Genomic DNA, 27,210 nt, shown 5'->3' on the forward strand with positions numbered 1-27,210 from the left:
AGAAAAAAATAAACTACGATCAGTGTTTTTGAGGTTTGCTATCTTTATTTGAAAAATTACAAAATTCTCTTAAAATTATAGGAATGTATTTGTTAAAATATTTGTAATTTCAGGAGGTATTTTATAATTTTTCAAATAATGATGAGGTATTTGTAATTAGGACAAATTTCAGGAGAGCCCGTTGTAATTTTACTCGAAAGAGAAGGATAAATTTTTTAAATTATAAATACCCTTTTGTTATTTGAAAAATTATAAATATTCCTTCTAAAATCAACGGTCGTATGACAAATATTCCATATAATGGACTGGGTCAAGATGGGGTATTTGTTATATGATAATTAATATTAAGGGGATATTTGTATTATTTTTGAACAACACGAGATTATTTGTAATATGATAAATTTCATATGAGGGTGTTGTAATTTATCAAAAAAATATTACTTTTTTATAATAAATTTAATAATATTGATTTAAAAAAAAAAACAAAAAAAAGGAGAAAGAAAGAGATACTGCATCTATAGTGTGTTTGGGCTCCCAGTCCAAACATTGAGAAGCCCATCACAGACTTTGTGTTGGGCTGTTTCTTTATGCACAAGCCCAAATGCCCTTTATGTCCATATATAAATTATTTGGCTGCTACCTTAGTACATCAATCTTCCTTTTAGACGAGCTATTCTACTCTTTGATCCGGCTCGCTTTCGTGCGACCTTGTTCAACGATCACGATTTTATCCACGTCTATTCCTCGAATTTGATATAAGACCTGAGAATAAGATAAGACGGTTAAGCTAGTCGGGTTCGTCCCAAACGATGACCCTCCGATGTTTAAGTTAATTTTGGGTCGAAAGAAAATTATGTGATCTGGATTTTACGGTTAAGATAATCGAAGTGAAATTAGCTTCTCTCTCCGAGGTGTGGGGTATTTATAGGATTTGAATGGGCCCCACTATCTCCACTACCTCAACACATGTCATTTTCCCGTGTTCTTTGCAGACTGACTAGGTATTGTTCTAGGCTTCCATATGTCCGGGACGGTATAGTGTATCTGATTTGAACATTATGTAATATCTAAAAGTAGAGCTCGTGAAAGCTATTACCCTAACAGTAACTTTTAATTTTTATATAAAACAATCAAGAATCAATATATGCGTAGTAAAGAATGATTACATTTTTACCTCATTTATTATCTGTTTACACAAATTACCCATATCTTTTACATAATTACATAAATAATTTATGACAGTTAAAAAATTAGAATAGCTTGTGTGAATAATATTGACATTTTTAGTTGGTGTATGTATAATTGTCTAAAAGATAAAAATATTTTATGTAAACTGACCATCGATAAATTAAAATCAACAAAAATAATTCCATAAAAGTCACTTTTTTTACGATTGTCATTTGCAGTTGAAATTAGATATACATTATGTGAAATTAATTCTTGAAAGTAAGTATAAAAAAATTGATTTTTTAAAAAATTCATTCACATAAAAACACAATACATTGTAATTAATGGTACTTGTTGTAATGATGATATGACATTATTGGAAGGAACTTATCATATTTATAGACTATGATGGGGTGAAAAAAGAGGGAAATTAAAAAAAAAAAAATAAAAGAGGAGGAAGAAACAATGAACAATCAGCCCAACTATAATAAAAACAATGATGCGAAGGTGTAGTGGGAGTGCGTCGGTTATTATACTCTCTCTCTCTCTCTCTCTCTCTCTGACGTGCAAACGATATATATACAGACACAGTTGAACCAAAGATGCTTCTTTTTTCAAGATTCAACGCTTCCAGGAATCATTAACCCTAACACCACTCATCACACTATAACTCCGGACTGAATTACAGTTATTCGGTAGTTTGAGGTTTGTCCATCAGATCCCTTCATTGTTTATTTATATGTTGTTGTTGCCGATTGGTTTCTGAGCTTAATTGTTTCTAATGTTGTCATTTTCTTGATTCAATTGTTCAGCTGCATTTCGTGTTGGCTTTTTTTATTGTGTATTCTTGATTATTTTGTTAATTGGGGTTGGTTTTCCTTCAATCTTGATGGTTTGTGGCCGGAGGCATTTGGTGAATTTTCCTAGTTTTTTGTTTGTTGTTGTGTTTGTGTGGAGACCCATGTTGAGACAAGTTGTGTAGTTGTCTTCATTAAGGTTCTTTTGCCAGGAGAGGTTTTGGATGAGGAAATTTTGCATTGGCAGTATTGATTTTCTGCTGAAGTGATTCAAGATGAATGCTTTATGATTTCTTGTGATGCTTTGATTTGTAGGTTTTGTGTTTGGCTGAACTTAATGCATTCTTTTATTACTATTACCAGTTCATTGATACCGATAAATTGGTCAACTTTGCCCCATTGGTGATCCATATATACTGATGAAATGGGTATTGCATTGTCCTTGGGCTTGTTGTTGAAGTGATTTTTCGACTACTTGTGCCTGAAAGTGGACTATATTTCGAACACTTGTTAAATGTATTCAACGTCATATATAGCGCTCTAATCAATTAAGAACAGACAGTGGATCTAACTTAAGAGGCTGCTGAAAATGTGAAAAGTATGAGGATATGATATGTGTGAAGTTTACTGGTTTCCCCCTTATATTCTTCAGTAAAGACTGGATTACGTGTTCTTGTGTATCACCACTCTTATAGCCCTTCTCTTATGGGAGAATCCACATCTGCAAGCACAAAAGCGATGTTTCAAAATCACAAGCAATCAATTGAGGTTACTTTAGTTTGACGATTAAAGGTGTACCCATTTGTTTGAAACTAGTGGAGAAAGCTTATTCCCTTCCTGAAGTTGATTATAACCTCTTTTTTTCTCCATGGGCTTCTCAATATTTTGTTTCTAAAATGATTTGCAAAACTCTTCGTTTCTTTCTATATTCTTGTTGATCTATTTTTGAATATTTCTGTTTATCTGAATTATGTCTTTTGACTTCTTCAAGAGAGTGTGCCATCTTCCCCTCACGTGAACTAAATTTTCGGAACTTCCTCTTCTATGATTTACAGCAAGGCATGTGCAACATTTTGTGAAGCATGAGAATAGCTGTACTTTTTTTTTCCAAAAATGTTTTCTAATCACCCAATTTTGAAGAAGGGGCTTTCTCCATCAAAGCTACCGTATTGTATCTGCAAATGTCTGTGGCGAGACAATGGTTAGAACTAAGAGGAAAAATACTTATTTTTTGTTGCATTCCCATTTTCATGTCTTCTGTGACAATGGATGTGTATATATGCATTCATAATCTTCGGTTTTGTCTGAAAAGCATGCTCTGATGAATGAACAGGTCTCTCACTCTCTCTCTCCCTCCCGGTGAATTCTATGGGAAAAAATTGTTGGTTTAAAATCGAATAATGCTTCTTTTGCTTGTGGAGTATATATTAGAAAATAATGGCTGATTCCTAACTTGCTTATTTATTCCCTTGTCTTCTCCGGTTTGGGGCACCAGAACAGGGCTCAGACTACTTTGTCAAGTCCTTAATTTCATCCTTCCTTCAATCCCACAATGAAAGAAACTATCTGCTTGTATCTTACTTAAAAGGGTTTCTAGATATTCTCCATTCACTTATTTTTGCTTATTATATCATTTTGTTATTAGCAGAGGACAACTACAGTTCGATATAGGGCTCTGAGGACAATATGAGTCTGGCATGTCTCGTATGCCATGGCGTAGAAAGTCCATCACATTCCTTCCGCAGTTACTCTGTATCAAGTTCAGACAATGAAGGAAGATGTTCAGCAATTGCCAATTGCTTGACCAGAAAGACTTCACTTCCACATTCCAGACCTAATCCTGGCATCACATCGTCTAAAGTAATGCCGCAACCTAACATCCCAACTGCTGGGGTCACCGGTGCCCCACGGCTTGTCAGAAGCCGTGCTGTTAGAAGGGACATTGTGAGAGACTGGAATTTCGATGAAGTACTCCTGGAGCGTTAGCCCATAAACTGAAAGTACAAAGAGTTCAAAACGAAGACTATATGGGTGGTTTCTGAGGCTCAAAATGCAGAGCTCTCCAGAATGGAGCTCGACATTATCCGTAGTTCTCTGTAATCCTGTTTTCGTCTAAGTTAATATTCACATGTAGCGAGTATTCAAGCATTTTGTAACATTGCCAAGAAAATTCAAGAACCCGAATCATCTGTTTATAGCTTTTGGAGTTCTTTTTGCTGTTGTAATCCTGAACTCGTAGTACTCGTGGCATTTGGTTTCTTGATCTATGGTTTAATGCACGAACATGGTCAGCTAGAGTGAGCGTTCCTTCTGTATTCAAAGTATCAGTACATAAAGCTCGTTGGTTTAATAGATTCATGCACGTTGATGCACTCACAAAATTGATGTCTTCTATATCTGGTAATGAATGTCCCATTTGATCTTTCCACAAGTTTCAAATTCATTGCACTATTTACTTCCGATTTTACCAATTGACAAAGGCCATTCAGCTTTGGGTCAGACAGCTTTGAATCGGTTTCAATAGATTCGTATTTTGTCAATCATTCTTGATGCTGCCTTTCAAGCAAATATTGAGTCCGAAACATCTTCAACAATGATCTCAATTCAAATAAGATCAGATCATTTTTGTTGTGCTCTGTCTCTCTCTCTCTCTCTCTCTCACACACACACACACACATATATATGTATATATGTTAAATATTTAGAGCTGGATCTGAAGCCAACTCATAATAAAACACCTTAAACACGAACCCAAGTCTCTAAGCAGAGGATTCAATCAATGGCACCCAAAACCCCTCCCCTCTTCCTCACGCTCACTCTCCTCTCTCTCCTCTCCCTTGTCTTCTTCCTCCTTCATTCCTCCACCGCCCCACCACCTCCACCTAATGCCAAAAATGCCCTTACCACATCACAAGATTTCATCAAAGTCTACATTTCACCTCTCCCCAGATCCCTCAACTATGGCCTCTTGGACAAATACTGGGCCTTAACCTCCGATACACGGGTCGGAAGTGAAGTAGACAATGAAATAAGGAAGACCCTTTTGCCCAAACTTCCCAAGAAATCTCTTCCGTATCCTGAAAACCCCATAATTAAACAGTACAGTGCCGAGTACTGGATCTTGGGGGATTTGTCGACCCCTGAGGAGTTAAAAGGAGAGTCTTTTGCGAAAAGGGTTTTGGATTACAAGGATGCTGATGTGATTTTTGTGCCTTTTTTCGCGACATTGAGTGCTGAACTGCAGCTGGTGGTTAATAAAGGTGTTTTCAGGAAGAGGGTTGAGGAGAACGAGGACTATATGAGGCAGAAAATGGTGATTGATTTGGTTAAAAATTCGGCAGCTTGGCAGAAGTCTGGTGGCAGAGATCATGTTTTTGTTCTCACGGGTAATTGCTAATGTGTATTTGTGTGTTTTCTGATATCGTTTAGTTAAAGAAAGAAATGTTTAGTGCTTTACGTCTAATGAGGTTTGTGTTTAGATGTGGTTAATGATGTAAAATGTTGGAATATCTATGACCATATATGTACATTGTGATAATGAGCATAGGTTACATGCGTGCACTCTCTTGTATGCACCCACAACTCGTACACAGTTAGAAATGGAAGAAAAAAAACTTGATTTTGGAATTGCTTGGGTGTTTGACTGGCATGGCTTCTTAATCTATTTAGTGGGGATTATTTTGCACGAATGCTAGCTTTGATGCTTGTTTAAACAAGAACCTGCTGTTCTGCTGCTCATGGATAGTATTATCCTAGCACTTGGGTGATAAATGAGTCTCTGAATATTCAATGTGGAACTTTTGTCGAAGTTCTACTTTTAAGGACAAATCTTCTGAAAATGTGGAAGTGTGTTAGTTGTGGAGAAAGAGGAAGTAGTAAAAAGAATAAATTAATTAACAAACATGGTGATGTCATATATTGTTTGAAAGAACTGTGTCGTGCGAAGCGCCAAATGGTAGTTGCTAGATTATGAGTTCATGATTCTATATTAGAGGAGACAGCAAAAACACCTCATCAAACATCAATTCCCGGCCCTTCTCTAATACTTGGTACTTTTTGTTCAGGTCTATTTCTATATCTGATCTTTCTTGCTGTTCTTCATCTGGGATATGCAGTTGTTGCACACATTATTTATCTAGCAAAATCATGACTCGCTCATGGAATCACAAAATAACTCATTGTTGTGGTTGTCAGTTTCCTTGAATCTTGTCGAGTTATGCAGATCTTGATACTCGAATATTCAATAATTATCCTATAAAACATGGGATAAGTGTATTGTATGTGTTAATTGCTTATATTTTAGTCTCTGGATTGTCAGGTTATGTTAAAACTTGAAGCATTCTTTGGCAGACCCTGTTGCAATGTGGCATATCAAAGATGAGATAGCTCCTGCAGTCCTCCTTGTGGTGGATTTTGGTGGCTGGTACAGGCTTGATTCCAAAACATCCAATGATAGCTCATCTGACTTGATGATACATCACACCCAAGTTTCGCTATTGAAAGATGTCATTGTGCCGTACACCTATTTGCTTCCTAGGCTTCACCTATCCGAAAACCAGAAGCGAGACACTCTTCTTTACTTCAAAGGAGCAAAGCATCGGCACCGGGTTAGTATTCTAGTTTTTCAAGTGTAGCTGGACATGTATTTTGTCATGAAATCATATACAGACTTCTGTGTTGAATTGTTTTTTTTTTTCCTTTCCTTTCCTTTTCAGTCTTTCTATGTGATAGGCTACTTTATTTGATTATACCTGCTGGAGATCTGTCTGTTTCAGCTTTTCTCTTTTTTTCCCCCCTTGTGCTATTATCTTTCACTGTTACATCTGCAAATTTCTTATCTGGTGGATGGTCAAATTATGTCATTGATTCATTTTTATTAGGATCCCCCTGGGTAATTTCATGCTATCAACTTTTCTCCTTTACATGTAGGGTGGGATTGTTCGAGAAAAACTATGGGATTTGTTGATCAATGTGCCTGGAGTTGTTATGGAAGAAGGCTTTCCCAATGCAACTGGGAAGGAGCAGTCCATAAGGGGAATGAGGAAGTCAGAGTTCTGTTTACACCCAGCAGGGGATACGCCCACCTCATGCAGACTTTTTGATGCCATCCAGAGCCTCTGTATACCCGTGATTGTTAGCGACAACATAGAGCTCCCATTTGAAGGAATGTTGGATTATTCAGAGTTTTCTGTTTTTGTTGCAGTTAGTGATGCTTTGAAGCCAAATTGGCTTGTGAATCATCTTCGAAGTTATTCCAGTGAACAGAAGGATAGGTATCGTAAAAATATGGCTAGGGTTCAACCGATTTTTCAGTATGACAATGATCATCCGGGGGGCATTGGTCCAATACCACCAGATGGTGCTGTGAACCATATTTGGAAAAAAGTTCATCAAAAACTGCCAATGATCAGAGAAGCTATTACTCGAGAGAGGAGAAAACCACCAGGAGTTTCAGTTCCACTTCGTTGTCATTGTACTTGAACGTCATAGTTGTATGATACCATTCATTAAATTTCTTTATTTGCATTCTCTCTATCAATGTGAGTTTATTCCTCTGCAAGAAAATCTAAATGCATGGTTCATGTTAATTGCATTTGTTATGGATATCACTTCACTAGGTTGCAAGAGTGGATGATTATGCCCTTACAGATTGCTAATGTGGAACTATAACACATGTGAAACAAGAATTATTATATATACTGCATATGTAAAATCTCTAGCATCCCACAAATACATGAGATATTTGATAACAGGAGAAAGTTACCTACTTCTGGAAGTGAGAGCTTATTATTCAGAAACATGCATCTCAATTTCTAAATGTAGAGAGCATCATTCTGCAGCAAGAAAGGGTAACCAATCCTGTTCTTGTGGAAGGAAACAACACAGAGCACACTTATCGTGAAACCAACCACGAGTGGGACCGTGTTGATGAATTTTCTTGGCAAAACCAGATGATAACAGCTCAGAACACCATTGTGCAGCAAGACAAAGGTAAGAAAAGCAATCAAGGAAAGTGATGCATGAAATAGATCACACCATCTCAGCGTGTAATCTGATGGCACAAGTGGTCTGGCACGGCCTCCACCAAAAGTCCGTATCCCGTGGACAGTTGCCACCCCATAGTACAACCTACCACTTCCTCTGCGGAACTGTCAGTGAAGGAGAGGAATACACAGCAAGCAGCCAACAAAGCCATGAATAAGCCCATCAGCCACCGTTCCAAGGTGGTGCATTTGCCATCACTTGTTAGCACGGGGGCGAAATGGTAAATACAAGGATGGAGGCGGTGGGTAAGAGAATGTTGAGACGAGCAGTGCTGCTCAAGATTGCATTGACAATGTACATGTATTTGGAGTTATCTATGTTATCATCTTGATCATATGTTTCATAGTACTTATTGTCATCATCTTGATCATTCGCTACATAGCAATCGTTCTCCTCATCTGCGCTTTCAGTCACATGTGGAATGATGTCTCTCAACAAGGGGAATGCAGGATGGAGTTATGAGAATGGAATTTGATTCCTGCGGATTTATTCAATACTGGAATTAGACCTGCTATTAATGTGGGTATCTCCGTTTCCAGAGTAGGGTCTGCAGATCAAATTAAAGCCATGAAACAAATAGCTGGTAAATTAAAATTGGAATTGGCGCAATTTGCAGAGTTAGAAGCCTTTGCACAACTTGCTTCAGATCTTGATAAAGCTACTCAGGATCAATTGGCAAGAGGTCAACGATTACGCGAATTGCTTAAACAATTGTTGAGATGATAGGGGTGAAGTCATTCCTCTCCCTTCATTTTAGTTTTTTCCTTCAGTTTCCTGTAGGAAAGGTATCTTTGAGCTGCTTTGGCCTTAGATTTTTTTGTCTACTTTGACTCTTCTTTATCGTACGTCTTTCAAAAACTTATCTGGTCTACAGAAAAATAAAACAGGTAAGTGCCACTTTTGTAGTAGTAATACCTATCATCTTCAAGAAGCATGAAACCCGTGCCACCAAGCACGTTCAGCCTTATTTTTTGACCATACAGACAGCTTCAACTTGATGATACATATTACTATCTTTACAAGTAAGCCATTCTCTCGCACAAAGACACACTGTCTTCACAAATCTCCAGCTCCAACCCTTCTGGATCGCTAGGTGATGCACGACAAACAGGCCTGACAACTCTTACGATTTTCCAAAGACAACGGCAACAACAGGAATCAGGTATGTGTCAAGACAGAAACTCTTACAAATCCTATGTTGTTCTACATAGTATATTGAATTTGTCAAATCCAATTATTATACGGAGTTAAAGACTCATCCGATTTTTGCATAAACAAGAATGATATCTGCGTCAGTTCCATCCTGCAACATACAGAACTTACTGCATTTTAAGCAGCAATCACAAGATAAATGGTATCCAATATTTGACCTGTGTAGGAAATGTAAATTACATCTTCTTTCATGGCAAATATCGATACAAGTCTCGTCAGCTCCGCTGCCGTTTTTACAATTACTCAGGACGATATACAACGAATATGTATGTGCAACCTAAATATGCTAATCTATAAATAGCAAAATACCCTCAGAACTTTGCTGAACAAAAAATGATAGCAGGAAGAGAGGGGATATATGGAGGCTATGAAGTATATACAATATATGAAATAAAATAATAGAAGATGATTTCAAAATCATGATGGTAACTGAATCTCAGGCAAAGAAGCCATTTTCTTCACCATGATGGGGAGATTTTGAAGAACCACCAGCTCTGTCTTTCCCTTGCACTGGAGACGTTGCACGAGAAGAATCATCATCAGGATTGCCTTTCTTCACTGTCTTTGTTTGCAACAAAGCAGATCCGTCGACAGGGCCGCAGAGTTTGCAAGGGTTGGAAGATCTTTGGGAACACCAATGATCTGGAACACTCAAAAAGTGGGTATCTATGAACTTCCTAAATCTCTTTTTGTATTCTTTGGGAGAGATGATAGTTGGCAACTGGTTCTTGGGAACAACGAGGGAAGATTTGACCCAATTCTCGAGTTGCTTGTCCCAGGTATACTGCCTGAGGTAGTCTATGATACCACACACCAGTTCACGACGTTGGGTGTCCACTCCCACAAGTAGAGAATAGTCCATCACATTGATTGACTGAAAAGAATTATAAACATGCAGCTGTTAGGAACTCCAGCATAGGGAGTTGATTGGACAAAAAACAAAGCATGTACGAGAAAGGATTTTTAGCCACTAGCCAATACATGGTACCAAATTAAACTCCATGAATATATTTTATGAAGTTTCAGAGCAACTTACGTTGAGGAAATTGGTATCATTATACACAGCTCTCTGCAGATTCCGCTTCGACTTCCGGCTTACATAAAGAGGTGAAGCATTCATATCGTTAACGAAGTTTTGATCCAAAAGAACGTCTCCTGAACCATTGCCAGCTGTATTAAATCGAGCATGTAGAGCCCCTTTGAGATCATATTGCCGGGCTATGTGATGACCAAATGAAAGATTCTCCATCACCAGGAGATCATGCCTAGCCTCTTTCCCATTCCTTCTTGCTCTTATAACAACCTAAGTGTAAATTGTTTAAAATTAGGCAAAAGACAAGAAGGCCTACTTATTCAAGCACACCTCAGCAAGAGCTGGAAACATGGACAGTGAGAGACTAACCTGATAGATGCCTAGAATTTTAGCAAGACAGGTCTGGTTTCCCAGGTCATAGCATTGATTCATGTATTCAAAGTAGTTAGTGGCAAACTTCATGAATGAATCAAATTCGGTCCTCTTAATTTCCTTAATGATAAATCTGTCATCCAGTGTTTTAGCAAAAAAGGATTTACTCTTTCCACCTTTGGCATCCCAATTTCTACAACGGCTCAAGGAAGCAATATAATCGACTTCCGAAGGACAACATCGATCTCGCAACTGACGGAACTCGTTCGCATATACACACACAACAGAGTATTTACGTGTTCCTGGATATTTGCCTGAGCCCATAGAGACTTCTGGGTGGCTAGCACCATAGGAAACCAATGACTCCAACAAATCTAGACCATCAAAACTTGATGAATGTAAATCTTCCAAAGAATTGGTGGGTGCAGAAAGGATGCTATCAGAATGAAAAGAACCAAATGAAGACCAATGAGGCTCAGTCAAAGAAAATACTCGTGGTAGACTCTCAGAACTCTCAGTTGACTTTGCATCTAGACCTCTTTCTCTGTGGGTGTACTCTGCTAGATCTTCGCTTAACATTGCTGCATCCTTTAATAATGTCAGAGCACAAGCTATTATGCTTGAGAATTCATCTTCGTAGTCGGACACAATGTAGTCCCTAAGACCAATAGGAATGTGCAGTCTTGAGCCCTCATCAGAAATCAATTTTTGAGCCGTAGATTCTGCAGAATAGCTACCACAAGATTCAAATTTTGGCAAACATCCTCTCTGGAGGTCCTCCATGTATTCACGTCGGATGTCTGTGAAGGGAGCCCAGATCCAAACTTTATCATTTTCTAGGTCAGAAAACACGGGGATGTGGTGCTTGCATCTTAGAGAATGGTTTGAATCAGAAATAGCCCCATCGACATCAGTATCTACTGATATTGTCTTATCTCTTTGATGTTCCATAATTGAATCTAAATTTTCCTGTTGAAAGTTTCCTTTAACAGCATCGAAATGATCTTCTGAAGTAGGTTTAACCATGAAATCATGAAATGCTGATCCATTTTCATTCAATATACCATTAGTTGGCTTCACAACATCATCTTTGATGGTTGGTGCATCCTCCGAATTATCTTGCCTAGATCCTTCTACATGTCCGTAAATAGGAATTTCTTTAAATGGAAAGTCGCTATCTGCACAAGGATCCAGCTTATTTTCAGGCCCAGAAGTTTCTAGAGCACTGTCACATTTTTCAACAGCTATATCGCCATCAACGAGTGGTTGTCCAGCAGTTCCATTCTCTTTCAGTAAATGTTGTTCTTGTGCATGCAAGTCAACTGAATCAGAATTTATCACCTTAAGGTCTGATGAGAGCAATGCACGTAATCTATGATCCCATATACATGATTCCAGCAGAAGATCCAGACGCACTCTATTCAAGCTTAGGAGTTTACATACAGCATCATCTTCACTTCCATTCTTAACAGCATTTTGCATCTCAACCTAATATTTGGTTGCATGTCAAGGAATGATGAAAATGTACTAACCAATATTCATTTCAGTACAATATAAAAGAGAACAGATAGAGTCCAATACGTCCAGAAATATCTATATATGTATATATGAAGCTGAAAACCATGTTTTAAACAAGCTTTATACTATTCCATGAATGCTGGCTTTTCTCCAGAGAACATAACATAAACAACCAACATATCCACTAACAAAAATTGGTTTTCTTCCATTTAAGACAAAGCAACAAAGTTCACCAGACAATGAAATCAATAAACTATTTAGTGGAGCTAATCAGCTTCCAGCAAATTTGGGATTTAGAAACAAAATTTTGATTCATAAGTGAATCCGCAAGAATGAGAGGAATTGAGCTGTTTATTTCCAATGTTATTAGATGCATGTCAGTTATTCCACACATCATAATATCATAAGAAAAAAGAAACAATCGGACAATTTTCATTCTCGATGTCAATTTTGAGCATATCGTGACCGCATAGCAAACAAGCTAAGGGTGAAAAACCAACTTGTTACACCTTTGTATCTAGTCACAAAACAAGAATGAAGAAGTAATTTTAATAATAATCAAAATAAAACAAGGTTACAGAGATATTTAGTATAACCTATCTAACCTCAAATTGAGACTTTTCCTGCTTCAACATATCCATAATATCCGAGAATTCCTTGCTTGAACCCTGAATGTTGAGCGTTACCCCGATATATCGATTTCCTAGATCCTTCAAAACATTTTCAATCTCGAGAAACATTGAAATCCCTTTCAAGTACACCTTAATCAGACAAAAAACAAAGATATCAGCCAAATTAGTACGCGAGGATGGTTACTTCTGTAATTAGCCAAATGGTACAATCCCAAGGTAGGATGAAACATCAATATAATTATAAAGGGGCATACATTCTCAGAATCTTTCTTAAGAAGCTCCCCTCTCACTGAAGAGTTGAACTCCATCTTCTGAGGTGGCAGAGACACTGAATAAGTAATGACGGGAGAGTACTTGAACATCGCAACCATGGGACCTAATCTGCATGGTAGCCAATGATGCCAAGAATGTAGTTTAGAAAAATACAATAAAAAAAGGGAGTGAAAAACTAACAGAAAAAGGAATTGACCAATGAAGTGTCGAGACATAGCCCAGTTTCAGTAGATTATTAAGAAAAGTCACAATCTGGTATGGGGAAGGGGATGGAGGCGATTCCACACCAAAGAGGGCAGGTAATAGCAATATTAAACATTAAGCAACCAACTTCTTTTTCCCAAAAATGAAGAAACTAGCTACAACAAACCACCCAGAGATTTTACCATCTGGAAGCATTTCTCTAAGTTGCATCTCTTTCTAAAGCAAAACAATTGCACTCTATCACCAAATCAAATACCTAAAATAACCAAATCACCTCCAAATAACAAAGAAAATATAAGCACGGCATACCCAAAGAAGTATAGGAAATCCTTATGGAAAGAATGACCACAGCTGGATGGACTACTGAATGAAGAGTGGTTTGAAAAACTGAGCTCCAAAAATTTTCCAAATGAAAAACCACGTGCAGCAGAGGAAATCAATATCCTTTTCGTAGACTTTGAGCTTCCATCATAGAGTTTACACCGACCACAACGACTCCACATCCAAAGCTTCCCTTCAGTTTCCCCTGGCAGACTTTTGCTTGCAGGTAGACGTCTAACTTGGATTGTAAGTTGCTTATTGTGATGTGCATAGTAGAAGAAGTGTGCCTCTGGGGGTTCGCTGCAAGTCTTGCATTGTAGTCTCTGCAGAGAGGAAGATTTCTATGAGGTGTGCGGTATGAGGCTAAATGAATTTACCGATGGTCAAATTAACACAACATACAAAAACATGTGTGTCTTTCAGGATGCGTCAGTAATTTAACAAAAAACTAAAAAAATTTTAAGAACCAAGATCCAGAAGAGGGTGAAGGACAACTTCACTATGTAGTTTCACAAAGATGTACATTCTGCTTGAACCATGCGAACTGAATAAAACAACTTTAATGAGCTGAAGGATGAAAAACAAATTGTATTGAGCACGTCCGTAAAGCAGAGCTCCTTAGGTAAATGACAGAACAAAACCTTGCACAAAAAGTTCCTCAAGTTTGTATTGAATTGCATTATTGTTTGTTAACTAGGTAAACAGATAGGCATCTAATAATACCAATTCATACGAGCTAAAGACAAAACGATATAGAAACACTACAAAATCCATGAACCATATTTTTAGATTTTGGTAAAAACTTTTCACCCTTCAGAATGCACTTCAAAGTTTCTTCCTTGAAATTTCAATCTGAGTGTCAACAAAGGTAATGCTTTGTAAGGATTCAATTCTGCTCTCCATTCAATCCATCCAGCGTGATTAGGTTTCACAATGTAAGCTTAGAAAGGGTGAAACAAAGTTTCATAAAGAGAAACTGTAATTCAACAATAGTAAGATAGGAGTTCCAAAAACCTGATTGAGTAAATTATCCTGCAAAAACTTTCCAAGAGGAACATCAAAACTCCGGTAGAACTTAATATGAGAAAAATGATTGTGGTCACAGATAGTCCCTCGTGAAGCATTGCGGCTGGACATCAAAACCAAAATACTCTCAGAATCCAACACTGAATTGATCTCATCCTTCCTCTGCAATTGGTCATCAGCACCATCACTATGGTTCCTCATTTCTGAATATTCTGGCAGATTGGGCTGCTCACTGTTGGGTAACTTCTCTTCCTCATATCCAATCTTTGGCTTGTCACCACTGTCATCTACCGGCTCTGGGACACATGAAATCTGAATATTGCTTTCAGCCTGACCAGCCTGATTTTTTCCACTGAAACCAAGTGGAGTGGGCATACTCTGAGAAGATGCGCCGAAAAGAGGAAAACTATCATTCATAACTTTTTGAATAGATGTTGAAATAGATAATCCAGGAAATGTCGCTGGATTGCATGCCTCAAACGACAATGAAGAATTGCCTTCTTCCGGTACAATTAGGTTTTGTGACTCAAATTTATGGAACCCATTAGAAATGGGAATATCAAGAGTACATGACGAGTCTGTTTCTGCACCACATTGCTTCGGGCCAGAAACAATTGCCTCTTCAGTTCCAACCAAAGTTTGCTGGTCATCGGTAAGTGCTAAGTCCACCACCTCACTGGGAGAAATCGTGGAGAACATTGCAGTCTGATCCAGAAGGAAAGAAGTCTCAAGCATCAAATGATATGCCATGACAACTGCACAGCGCACGACGCATTTGATTCTTTTCAATTCATCGCTGTTAGCTCCCATCAGCAGAATCTGTGTAATGCAATTTTATAATATGAATTCATTAACTAAAGCAATTATTCATCAAGTTAATAATCACATAAATAAACAGGCCACTGTCAAAACAGACTTGAGCTAAACTATCTTTGCATTCACCAAAAAGGAAGACGTAGAATAACAGTTGAGGTGATTAGTATTGAAGAAATTAATTGGGAAACAAGAAGAATGACTAAAGAATGATGATGTGGAAAACTCACAATAATCAAATGAGTCAAAGTCACGACAACTTTTAACCACAAATAATCAGAAGGGAATCAGACATGACATTCATTATTCGATAATTATCATTTTTTCTTTAGAACTAAAACTGAAATGCTTACACATTTACATGTGCTTTTATGTGTACTAGTCCATGTTTCCAGAAAACCATGCCTAAACCGAAAAATGCAGATTGGAAAAACATTTTAAACCCAGAAAAGAGAGAGAGAGAGAGAGAAAGAGGTATTACAATACAGCTACACCTTACTATATAATACTATTAATAGAGCTCAGTCTCATGGATCTCAACAATAATCATAAACCAGAAAGCATGTTTTCTTAAAACATAATACACTAGGTGAAAAAATACTTACTGTACATCCAAGGCGAGTAGGAGCACCCTCAAGGAACATAAGTGTTTTACTCTGTTTTTTTCCGCCCTCTGTGGAAACAGCATGTTCTTCTACAAACTTCTCGATACGAAAGGAATCACACTGCCTAAGTTTTTGACCTATTGCAACATCTGAGGCCAAGATGGGTGTGCCAATACAACGAGCAACTCTCTCCAGACGATGGAGCTTCATATCGAAAACTAATGTTATTCCTTTTGCAAGAATTGACTCTTGTATGCTCCTAGAAACTGATTTCTCAACTAAAATAACATTCGGCTGGTACATGTCTATCATCTCAACAATAGATTTTAGATTGTCCTTTTCCTGTTAATGAAAATACAATCAGAAAAGATAAATGACTGTTGATACAGATATTTTCACATGTTCAAGTGAAAACAGGAGATTTTCATTTCACCTGCTGCATTGATTCAGATAATGAAAAGCCACCAGAAGAAAGATCAAGTGAGCCTTGAATCAGCAGCAGTCTAGGGTTTTTGTACTTTGTCGGCATGTGTTTGTGAGCAGCATGCTTTTTGAAGACTAGCCCTTTGATCAATTGACTACAGAAGCGAAATAGGATTGAAAGTTTCAAAATACAGATTCACCAAACAGATGAATAACATGAAACTGGATAAGCAATCACCATCAATGAAAACATAACACTTAGTAGACATTTGAGCCTGATAAAATCCACAATGGAGCCCTATTGACAAGAACTCAGGGATTATAAAAATGGAAAAGCAATAAATTTTTTACCAACCCAATAGAGAAGTTACACGGTAAAACATTTGCACATGTCGGGTGCAACAATATGCAAATTGAGAAAAGTTAAATACCCATCTCAAAAACAAACAACTCTAGTGTAACACCAAAGAAGCCCAGGTACCAGTCAAGAGGAGCTTTTTTAATACGTGGACAATATTACTTAACCAAAAATCACCAATCTATTTAGTAAGACAGGAAAACTAAGACTGGTTTTTCGGTGTCTCCTCATCAACACGTTAAACAAAAACCCAATTTCCATGCATGATCCAATTTATGCAAACACTTGTAAAACAAATAAGGCAGTAAAACATTATTATTACCTTTGTGTACGCAAACCAGTTGCAACACATTTAACCTTCACATATCCATCGGGATCCATGGCCTTACCCTCGTATGCATCAGGCTTCACAAAAGCCGCAGCATCCCATGATAAAGAAGTCACTATATCAACCCAATTCTCACCACAATTTCCAGAAGAATCAACACCAACGGATTTCAGAAGTTGACTTACAAGGGCCCTAAACTTCCCATTCTTAACATCGTTCATTGCTTTAAGCTTTTCCTCTTTGAACTTGTAACTTCCACTGCCTTCTTCTCCGAAGCTGCTGAAAGAACTAGGTTTCGTCCAGGCCACACCATCACCACATTCATCGTCGTCGTCATCGTAATTTGTTATGCTCCCTACTAGATCATCTTCTTGATCTTCTGGTTCTGGAGGAAGCCAAAATTCAGCATCCACTTCATCATTCAACGGAGATGACTCAGATACATCATCAACAGATGAATTCAGCCTTTCCGCATTGTTATCTATTCCTTCCTGAACTTCTCCAGTTTGTCTAGTTTCTATATTTCTGCAATGCCCCAAACTATCAACATTCCCAGCTTCCCCAGTATCATGTTTCACCGTACTACCAGCTTGATGAAAACCATTCAAATTAACTGGTAAATTTGAGTCATCAGGACGCCCTTTTACTGCAGAACTAGAATCTTCTTGACTACTGTCCGAGCTGCCATCTTCTACATGTCTCCTGAAAGAGAATAAACAAAAATAAGCTCACAACAAAATCAACCATGGAAGATATTTAAAAATTCCTATGAAACTATCCCCAAATCTCATTCTTTTTGAACAATAATTAACAGAAGGAATTGTATACCGGTCATAAAAGCTCGCATCAACAGACACATCACCTGAAAAATAAAGATATGAGTGACAGAAAAAAGAGAAAAACAATGGAAGGTAGAACAGAATGAAAAGAAAAAAAGTAGGAAGAAGAAGAAGAGAAGAGCTTTACTGCAGCTTGATACAGAACTGTCACTGCTTCTTAATGAAGCAGTGGGACTGATCGTTTGCATTTCGTGAGTGGAGTTCTCCCTCTTTACACTGTCTTTACAGTTCTTTTTACCACAAAACTTGCAGAACTGGACAGAACGCTCACAATTTAATTCTGAAAAAGACTCATTTTCCTGCTTTGAGCAGTTACTTAATTTTGCAAACTTTGCACCACAAAAGTGGCACATATTACATTCGAACCCCTTTCAGCCTGCACATTCAGTTTAAAGAAGATCAGAACTTTAATCTACTTCAGCACAAAGTGGGACAAACGTTCAACTGGAAAGCAAAAAAAAAATAATATTTAAACTAAACAGAACATTAGGAACCCAGATCGAAGAAGATAAACAGTAACAAGAACCATACTGATTAGAAATTGAAAGCATGTTATACAGGATTTAACCTGACAGGCTTACACATTTTAAAGCATTTGTTCCCAAAATCATGATCCCAAATATCACAGCAAATAATGAAACTCAACATTAGAAATGATCCAAGAATTTGAACAGAAATTTTAGAAAAAGTCAAAAACAGACGGATACTCAGACTGATAACACACTAACAACATCTCAATACTCCCATCTCCAACACCCACTATCAAGCAAAACGACTTCGCAACTGATACAGATCAACAAATTTAAATCTTAGAAAAATGAAAGGAGGAAAGAAGTACAATAACAATACATTGGAAACTGACAATAGAAACTCCTTGCAATAATTACATACAAACACTCAAATCAAAACAATCTAATCATTTAGTTGAACAATCAAGTTTTAGAATTTTAACAAGAGACAAATCACATCAGCTGTACAGAACTGAAAACTTTTAATTTGTATAACCATCAGCCTTTCTATTAAATATGAAAGAAAAACGATTAGCTATTATTTGGACTTGATTGTACCTAAAAGAAAGCAAAAGAATATATTAGAACCTGAAGAGTAAAGTTCGAATCTGGAGATTTCTTAGGAAGGCAACAATCATGTGAACACACCAAAACAAAAGTTAAAACAGTACAATAATCCTCTAGAATGAACCCAATAAACCCGAATCCGGAAATCCCAGACCTCAAATTGAACAAGTCAATATCTTGAAATGCACAGCAGAAAACAAGAATCAACTGCCGAAGCGGCCAAGATTTTATGGACGGTTGATGATCTGTTGACTTTCAAGTCAACATAATATCATACTATTATCCTACTTTTCAAGAATGGTAAATAACATTAATTCAGCCCAAGAATCAAAACAAGATCACAACTTTGCAACTCCAGAACTGATTGCCTTCTTCGACTCCAAGCAATAATTCAAGAATATGAAAAAGACCCACAAAAAACAAAAAAAGATGATTTTGGATAACTTACTGTTAACAAATCCAATGAACAAGTAATCATGAGATCAAAGCACCTCCAAAGAATATTACTTGCGCAACCAATTTTGAGAACCCAGATGATAATTCTTTCTTCAAGAAGCAAATATGCAGAAATCTTGGACATTCAACACCTCAAGTCAGAGGAAAAAAAAAGGGTCGAAAGAGCAAAGAATTTATGTGTGATTTCAAGAAAAGTTTGGAGGAGAGAAAGAAATGAAAAGCACGCAAGAAATTTTTGTCCCCAACTGGGACCCACACAGCCTTGTGTTTACTGCTCAGACAATTGAATTTCAAATTTCATTCTCTTCTCCTCCTTGTATTATTATATGTATATGTGTATATATATGTACGTATAGGCGACACAAAGTTAATGTTTTCTGTCTGCATGAAAAGTCTAATTTTGTTTAGGTAAAACTTTTTGTCTACCATTTAAGTATTTTTATACAGTATATATATACGTATATATATTCATTTGTATGAATCCTAGAAACAACAGTTAGACACTTGGGGTCGTGTCTGAGTACTTTGAAATAAATCTTGTAATAAATGAAACAGATTTTGATGGATTCCAGGAGATTTTCTGAATTATCAACTTTTGATATTTTTACTTTCTTTGCCAACTTGTAATTTTACAGTATTTTATTATTTTTACTTTTGAATTATTCGAATTTTTTTCAAATGATGTTTATTATTTAAGTCGTTACAATATTTAATTTTTTATATATTTATAGCCTAAAATGTGTTGGCAAAGTTGAAAAACGATACAAATTATTAGCGTCGCACTTTCAATAATAATTATACATTAAAAAACGATATGATATTAATAGATTGTATGATACAAAGTAAGTGAAATAAATATTAGAAACGAGAAGATTTAGAAAGAGTAAAAAATCAAGATAAAAAGAGCAAAATACGTTCTAATTTTTTAAATAACGATAAGGGTTAATATTGAAAACTAAAAGCTATTAATTCAAATTATTATTAAATTACTGCAAGAAACATATATTATCTTAATCTAATTGCTAAAATCACGTTTTATTTTATTTTACTGTTAGAAAAACAAAGTTAGATGCATTAATATCCATTTCTTTTTTTTTTCTTTTTTCTTTAGTAGTAGATATTTAATCTTTATAAATTTGATTGTGGTCATCAGATAGCGCGTTTTGAATTAGCAATTAATGCTATATTGGTATGTTGAGTTGTACCTTTCATCAATTTAAGAAAGGCGTGCCACACGAACACAATAGAAACATAGGGTAATTGCCATTTGGCCCCCTTAAAAATGGCCAAATTCGTGTTTTGCAACCCAAATTTGAAAATTTTGCGTTGCGATGAGCTATTCCATAATTCACGTTTTGATAAAACTCGAGCAGTCTCGAGCTACTTTTTAACCCATAATTTTCTTCTTTCATCCTAAATATTTAAATCTACAACATCAATGTAAAAACTAACTTTAAATGAAATTTTTAGGAACTTATAGGAGGAAACAGTAAATTCAAAGAGACCAGGGGTACCAATTGAAAAGAAAACAAAAATATTGGCTCCCCTAATCCCTATAGACGCGTGCTTTGATTGGGCCCAATGACATGGTTCAAATCTCCGTCTTTCAGGCGGCCCTTTTGTCGCAGGCATTATCCGCCGCACGAAAACTTAATTATAAATTGACCCCTATAATATTGTATTATTCTATTCTAGTTCGGGTGAACGAACATATATTATAAAATAGAAAATCAAAAGGAATATGTTTGGAATTTTGGACCCATCTCGGGATATTTTCGTCAAAATCTTTTTCTCTCATCTCTCTCATTTGGCGGTGATTAAAAAGACTTACATACATACATATATATATATATATATATGTACAGTTGGCTACTTGAAACAAAAGAAAAGTACTATTTTAGGGATATGATAATGGTGCTATGATTGGACAAAATGTTGATATTTGGAGCGTGTCTTTATTTTTAATTTTTAAATATTAAGACAAATCACGACCAACACTTTTAAAATTTATTATAATTTTTTGTTATTCAAAATATTACAAATATCTTAATGAGATTAACGGCCATTTAATAAATTTAATTTTATAATGGGCTGTCACGATTGAATATTTGTTAGACAATCACTACTTTTAAAAGGTTTTTGTAATTTTTTAAATAATAAGATAAAATTTATAATTATGATAAATTTAAATAGAGCCCATTATAATTTATCATAATTATTAATATCTAAATCAAGAATAGAAACAAATATTTAATATTTGAAATGGAAAGGTCCCATTTGGATCAAAAGGACTAGTTCCACAATTGAACATTGACATCAACTCAAGAAATGGCTAGTAATTATTGCATTTAGTTGAAGTGTGACTAGTCTAAATACACTGATAATATAACACATCAGTCCATTCTCCATACACCTTACCCCACCATTTTATGCACCAACATCTTAATTTTACATTAGAAGAGGAGGGAAACTATACAATACACAAAACAAAATATTGTGTGTTGGATTGTCTCTATTTATATGAGAGAGTTGGAGTAGTGGATAACTTTATACATGCAAGTTCTTGAACTTGTTCTGAATTGTGGTGGTAATCGTCTTGGAACTTTCTAGACTTTATGTATGGAAAAAAAAATTATTTTAGTGAGATCACAACTAGAAATTCTGATTCGAAAATATTGATATTATGTATTTAATTAATATATCAAATGCTAGTTTAATGCTTTATTACCTACTTATTTCTTGCTCGTTTCTTTGTTGGAAATGGCAGAGTTTCATTTCGGGGATGGGTCTGGAGAGAAGAAAAGGGAATGCGGTAGAGGCTAAAAAGAAATATTCTGTAATATTCATCTAACTATTGTCCTAATTTATGATATGAGTCCAAATAAAACCTGATTAAATCAAACAAATAATACAAAAAAGATAATATTTAAATTATACACGAATTATATAATAAATATATTGTATTTATCGTGTAAGTAATTCAGAGCCATTCAAATGGGTCCGAGAACAAGAATACAAGTAGACACGCTGCATTTTTGGGCCTGGAACAAGTGTCCCATCCATTGATTGGCCTCAAAGAACTTAAAAAATTTCTATTTATTGCGATGTGGTCTAATTTGCCTAAAGTTAGTTATAGTCTTGAAAGAATATAACTATTCTTTTCTTTTTTCTTTTTATTTTTTTATTAAATTTTGCCTAAAGATTACGCGGCTTCTATCCCAAAATGCTTTTCTTTAATCCCTTTTAGGTATTTAGAAATTTCCAGGTTATTTAAAAACGTGTTTTAGGGTTCAAGGGTTTGAGTTGTGGGTTCACACTAACGCGATTCTTATTTGCTCAACCGGAATTGGAGACTAATAACTTTGTTCAAATTCAAAGCAAGTACTTGTTTTTGTTGCCGAGTCAAGATGGACAGATGCTGACGTAGCATCCACCTTCCGCACTTTCACATTTTAGACTGCCCAATAATAATTAATTTCCTTGAAAAATTATATTGTATTTTTTATTTAATTGATTTTTTTTTAAAACTTAATTGATAAGCAAATTATCCTTCAGCTAAAGATATACCTCATCACATTCATTAGCGTGTGAAAAATGTATGGGGACAGTTATTAACTATGCAATAATAAGTGATTAATAAATCAATCAGAAGTACATATAGATTTTAATTCAATTTTTTATCAAAATATTCGATTAATTTTGACTAACGAAATGATTTATTTGTTGGACGAACACAAACTTGAGGAATACTAAATATAAATTTTCAAATAACATAAAATTTTCGTATAATTACATCAAACTTAAAAACAAAAACCCGATATAATTAGCCCGGATGAGTATCTGAACATGAACAATAAACTTAATTAGTAATCTTCTAGAAGCCATGAAAAAAAAAATCAAATTAGAGCACTTATCGATTCTTAATTTATATATGCATGTTATAATACGCTTTGTTTTTCTCTTAAAATAATATTTTCAGTATAAATTATTTTGTTGAATCTATCAAATCACACTTGGATCAAATTAGTGACAATAATAAGTTGAGTTTAATATTCCAAAATGCTTTTCCTTTTCCAACTTTTAATATATATTTCATTCTTTTAGATAAATATCCCACATTGATTGCAAATAAGGAGTATGAACGACTTAAAAGCTTTAAAGTCTCATCTTATTAATAAAACATCTTTATAGAACAAGATCGTAAAATTCGTACCAATTCAGAAAATTGGTTGTTTTTTTAAATTTTTTCCCCCTATGTAATGTCAACATAGATATTAATGTGGGCATGCATTTGTTACGTAATTTAGTACCTATGGTTGGTTGTACATTATTATTAATTAGAATAGAAATACCGACCACTGAGTTACAAGTAACAGCTATAATCAAACATGAAATGCATTGCCTATATATATATATAACATTTTCAACTATTATTTTAAAATTAAATAGTTGACAACTACATCGTATTAGCTAAATTTTAGAGATAATTCTTATTTGCTGAATTCTGTGACTGTCATTCTCACTCTATCAAGTATCCCACTCTTATTATTATTACTTTAATTAATATATCGATTCAATAAATATAAATATTCACATATAATAAAATAAATACACACATGTTTGATGAGATCTTAATCTTAATCTTAACCATTAGATTAAAACGTAATTAGGATATCGCATTCTTTTTTGTATTGAGCACTTAAAAACCAACTTTGAAACGTGAGATTTTATTAGAAATTTCAGATTTAAAAAAGAATTGGAGGAAGTGAAGAGTTGAGCCTAAGGGGTGTGAGAAATTCCACAAAGCTCTGGATAGAGAAACTTACGTTAGTGGTTTTATTCAATAATTGCAACTGTCCTATCTATTATTAGTGCAACTTGCAAATAAACAAACAAACAAACAAAACTGCCTGCAATTGAATTGACCATTTCAGTTGAGCTAAGAAAAAATTGTTATTAGGCCTATGGGCCTGGAATAAATGGACTTGCTTATGCGGGCTCTGGTGAAATTTAGCTATTAAGTTGAATAGGTCTGACGAAGATCAACGGCGCCCATGGCCTAATGGATAAGGCGTCTGACTTCTAATCAGGCGATTGTGGGTTCGAGTCCCACTGGGCGTGCTCATTTTTATATTTTCTTTTCACTCTTTGTGGGCTATTATGATGGGCCACTAAGTTGTCAGAATTCTGGCCATTGGCCCAACGGGCCTGCACTTTTAATAATTTCTTGGATCTCTTACAAGTTTTATTTTCTAGTTACACCAATTCCCCACTCAATCAACAATCACTTGGAATTTTATTATATTTATTCTTTTAGAAAATATTATTTGGATTTTAAGATCAGCAACAACATAACCCAAAGAAGGCCCTCTCAACTGACAGGCAAAAACTGGTCCATATTGTACTTCACCATGAAATGCCCAAAGGCCATAACTTTTCCTCTCCATCGTATTTATTAAGTAGGTCCAAACATTTGATTCCCATTAGAAATTGCAACTCATTTTGGGACCACAATTTCCTAAATTCAATGAACTTTGTACCACATTGGTTTAACGCCTGAATAGTTGAATCCCATACTGTTATTTAAACTCAGTCTTGGTATTCATTAATTACATTCAGCATAATGTAAAATTTTTAATTTTGGTTATATTTGTTAGTTATATATCAAAAAGAAAAGAAATCTGTTTAATTCGTCTCTTACCTATTTACGTTCCACCAAAATAAGAGTTAGGGCTATGGAAACTGTATCGAAACATTCCCATATCAATACATACACACAATTATGTGGAGGGTTGTGAGACTATATCTTGACCTACTTCCCCCCTTTTTTTCCTTGATGTGATCAATTCAACGACTGGTCTAGCCCACAAACCATACACGCACACGTGTGTAGAACATTCTCCAAAGATAGGGTGCTTAAGATACATTCATGAAGCAGATGAAAAATGAATTTAATGAGAAGGCCCTCATCCAAGATTTTGTGCATTATTGATGGGAAAAGAAGTATAAGAAGAGATGTATCATGAAACATGTGTGGGAGGGGGTTGTGGGGAATGGGACTAGTCCCGGAAACTATGCCACCAGCTACATATATTAGCTTGATCATTAGGGACATGTTCTTTCAAATTGCCTTGAAATTAACCTTGCCCTATTCAAGATCATCATATGTTAATAGCCAAAATTCATTTAGGGTTTTTATTTGTGATACTTCATCTCCATACCTAATTCCGCCTACCCACTTAACCCTTTCGAAAGGAAAAAAAAAAAAAAAAAAGATCGATGCTGCATATCGTATGCTCTGTGCTCATTTCATCCACTGTTCTGATTCATTACTTTGAATTTTAAAATAATTTACTCGAGTTTCAAATATTGTAAGTATGTGAACATAAAATCTTGCTAGAATGATGATGATTCTCTCTCTTGCTCACTGTTTTCTATCATTGCACACATGACATGCATAAGAGAAATCTCATGAAACCATGGGAAAGATCTCACCTTGGTGTCACTAGAGTATTAAAGCCTACAACCACTAGTGGCACTAGATTACTATAAATGCTTTGTCAAGGTTTTTGTGCTTAGTTTCTTATGCATTGATATAATTTTAACAAGGACCCTCCTTTTAGGGGTGGAGAAGTGGCCAATGGGGCATACTATAGTTGGAAGGAATCCTCAAAGTGGGCCTTCACCTAAGATCAAAAAACAAGTACCCTATAAACCCTAATCCTACCAAAGCTACCCCTAAAGTGCATTGGATTATAGCCAAAAGGGAGAAATTATATTATTTTTTCAAAATCTTAATTCTTTGGTAGCTTTACTTTTCTCTTGCCAATTTCATCATTATAACTCTCATCCTTTTCTTTTTAGTTTATACAATAATAATGGCAATAATGTTGTTTGGTTGACCCTTGAGTTCAATTTCCCTCTTACCTTTGTGTACATATATACCTTAGTTCTTGAATGTGTATATTTGCTAATATGTATGGTTGACTCCTTTTTTCACTGATCCCTTCCCTACTAGGATAACTCTCAATGCATTAACATGACCTAACAATTTGAAATAAATGACATTTGTGCTCAAGATGTCGAACAATTAAGACTAAATTCTTGGCAAGAACTTCCAAGCCAAGGGAACCCTAATGTTGATTCTTGATGTTGCACGAAATAAATAGCATTTGATATAATACATATTGAATAAATAATTTTATTTATTTTGCGTAAAAGTATCATTATAGTTCTCAATAAATACAAATAGGCTAGAAAACTCGAGTATCTCTGTTTTTACTAGAGAATCCAACCTCCTCCAAATGAGCAATGGATGGGGTATTTATACGCTTGGTTATATTATGGGAAAGTTGATTTATATTTCCTATCTTGCTTGCAATTCTTTTGGGTTGCACTAAAATTGGCAGCTTCATGAAGAGTAATCAATTATTAAAATTCCTTTGGCTATGAATTATGTCTTCTTTGATCATTGTCTCTCATGACCGTGATTGTCAGTAACCACAATCTATTGATGGTAACGACGTGAATCATACAGGCTATTAATGTTTAATGAACTAATTAATACTAGCTTGAGATCTTTCCGAATGCGCATTTCTCATCATGGAATTACATACAAATTATTTTTACTAGTATTGTTTTTGGTTATGCCACCTATATACGCTTAGGTGGGGTGATTGGCCGAACCCTACTCGTTTATTAATAAAATTATA

The 27,210-nt window shown here is 35.6% G+C and overlaps 3 protein-coding genes, 1 non-coding gene and 1 pseudogene across 5 annotated transcripts; 3 read left to right on the forward strand and 2 right to left on the reverse strand.

Moving 5' to 3' along the window:
* Positions 1–1,660: 1,660 nt before the first annotated feature.
* On the forward strand, positions 1,661–4,259 carry LOC105176324 (PyrD). 2 transcript variants are annotated; one of them, XM_011099100.3, is made up of 2 exons: positions 1,661–1,872; positions 3,610–4,259. In XM_011099100.3, the coding sequence occupies exon 2, from the start codon at positions 3,651–3,653 to the stop codon at positions 3,948–3,950; it is 300 nt and encodes a 99-aa protein (XP_011097402.1). In that variant the 5' UTR covers positions 1,661–1,872; positions 3,610–3,650; the 3' UTR covers positions 3,951–4,259. The 2 variants fall into 2 exon arrangements, with proteins under 2 accessions (XP_011097402.1, XP_011097394.1); XM_011099092.3 differs by having other exon boundaries at positions 1,664–1,872; positions 3,613–4,259.
* A 277-nt stretch (positions 4,260–4,536) lies between these two features.
* LOC105176336 (Exostosin family protein) lies at positions 4,537–7,499 on the forward strand. The gene is made up of 3 exons (XM_011099106.3): positions 4,537–5,350; positions 6,315–6,571; positions 6,894–7,499. The coding sequence occupies exons 1-3, from the start codon at positions 4,744–4,746 to the stop codon at positions 7,443–7,445; spliced, it is 1,416 nt and encodes a 471-aa protein (XP_011097408.1). The 5' UTR covers positions 4,537–4,743; the 3' UTR covers positions 7,446–7,499.
* A 55-nt stretch (positions 7,500–7,554) lies between these two features.
* Positions 7,555–8,462, reverse strand: LOC148788916 (protein DMP6-like; annotated as a pseudogene).
* Positions 8,463–9,384: 922 nt separating this feature from the next.
* FAB1D (FORMS APLOID AND BINUCLEATE CELLS 1A) lies at positions 9,385–19,762 on the reverse strand. The gene is made up of 13 exons (XM_011099118.3): positions 19,491–19,762; positions 18,094–18,342; positions 17,956–17,989; positions 17,122–17,829; positions 16,452–16,596; positions 16,019–16,360; positions 14,589–15,419; positions 13,563–13,897; positions 13,031–13,157; positions 12,750–12,905; positions 10,624–12,114; positions 10,258–10,524; positions 9,385–10,095 (listed from the first exon to the last, which is right to left on the reverse strand). Exons 2-13 carry the CDS (start codon positions 18,317–18,319, stop codon positions 9,658–9,660), a joined length of 5,100 nt encoding a protein of 1,699 aa, XP_011097420.1. The 5' UTR covers positions 18,320–18,342; positions 19,491–19,762; the 3' UTR covers positions 9,385–9,657.
* Positions 19,763–24,546: 4,784 nt separating this feature from the next.
* On the forward strand, positions 24,547–24,619 carry TRNAR-UCU (transfer RNA arginine (anticodon UCU)). The gene has a single exon. It is a non-coding gene; the product is annotated as a tRNA-Arg (tRNA).
* The last annotated feature ends 2,591 nt before the right edge of the window (positions 24,620–27,210 follow it).

Source organism: Sesamum indicum, linkage group LG2 (genome assembly GCF_026168435.1).
Source record: "Sesamum indicum cultivar Baizhima isolate 11 linkage group LG2, ASM2616843v1, whole genome shotgun sequence".
NCBI lineage: Eukaryota > Viridiplantae > Streptophyta > Magnoliopsida > Lamiales > Pedaliaceae > Sesamum > Sesamum indicum.

Excerpts from the sequence above, each read along its gene's own strand:
- LOC105176324 (XM_011099100.3), top strand. The coding sequence starts at position 3,651 with ATGAGTCTGGCATGTCTCGTATGCCATGGCGTAGAAAGTCCATCACAT.
- FAB1D (XM_011099118.3), bottom strand. The coding sequence starts at position 18,319 with ATGTGCCACTTTTGTGGTGCAAAGTTTGCAAAATTAAGTAACTGCTCA. Across the intron at positions 16,597-17,121 it reads ACTGGTTTGCGTACACAAAG|TCAATTGATCAAAGGGCTAG; the intron begins GTAATAATAATG and ends TCGCTTCTGTAG. Across the intron at positions 13,898-14,588 it reads AGGATAATTTACTCAATCAG|AGACTACAATGCAAGACTTG; the intron begins GTTTTTGGAACT and ends TCCTCTCTGCAG.
- LOC105176336 (XM_011099106.3), top strand. The coding sequence starts at position 4,744 with ATGGCACCCAAAACCCCTCCCCTCTTCCTCACGCTCACTCTCCTCTCT. Across the intron at positions 5,351-6,314 it reads TCATGTTTTTGTTCTCACGG|ACCCTGTTGCAATGTGGCAT; the intron begins GTAATTGCTAAT and ends ATTCTTTGGCAG. Across the intron at positions 6,572-6,893 it reads GAGCAAAGCATCGGCACCGG|GGTGGGATTGTTCGAGAAAA; the intron begins GTTAGTATTCTA and ends CTTTACATGTAG.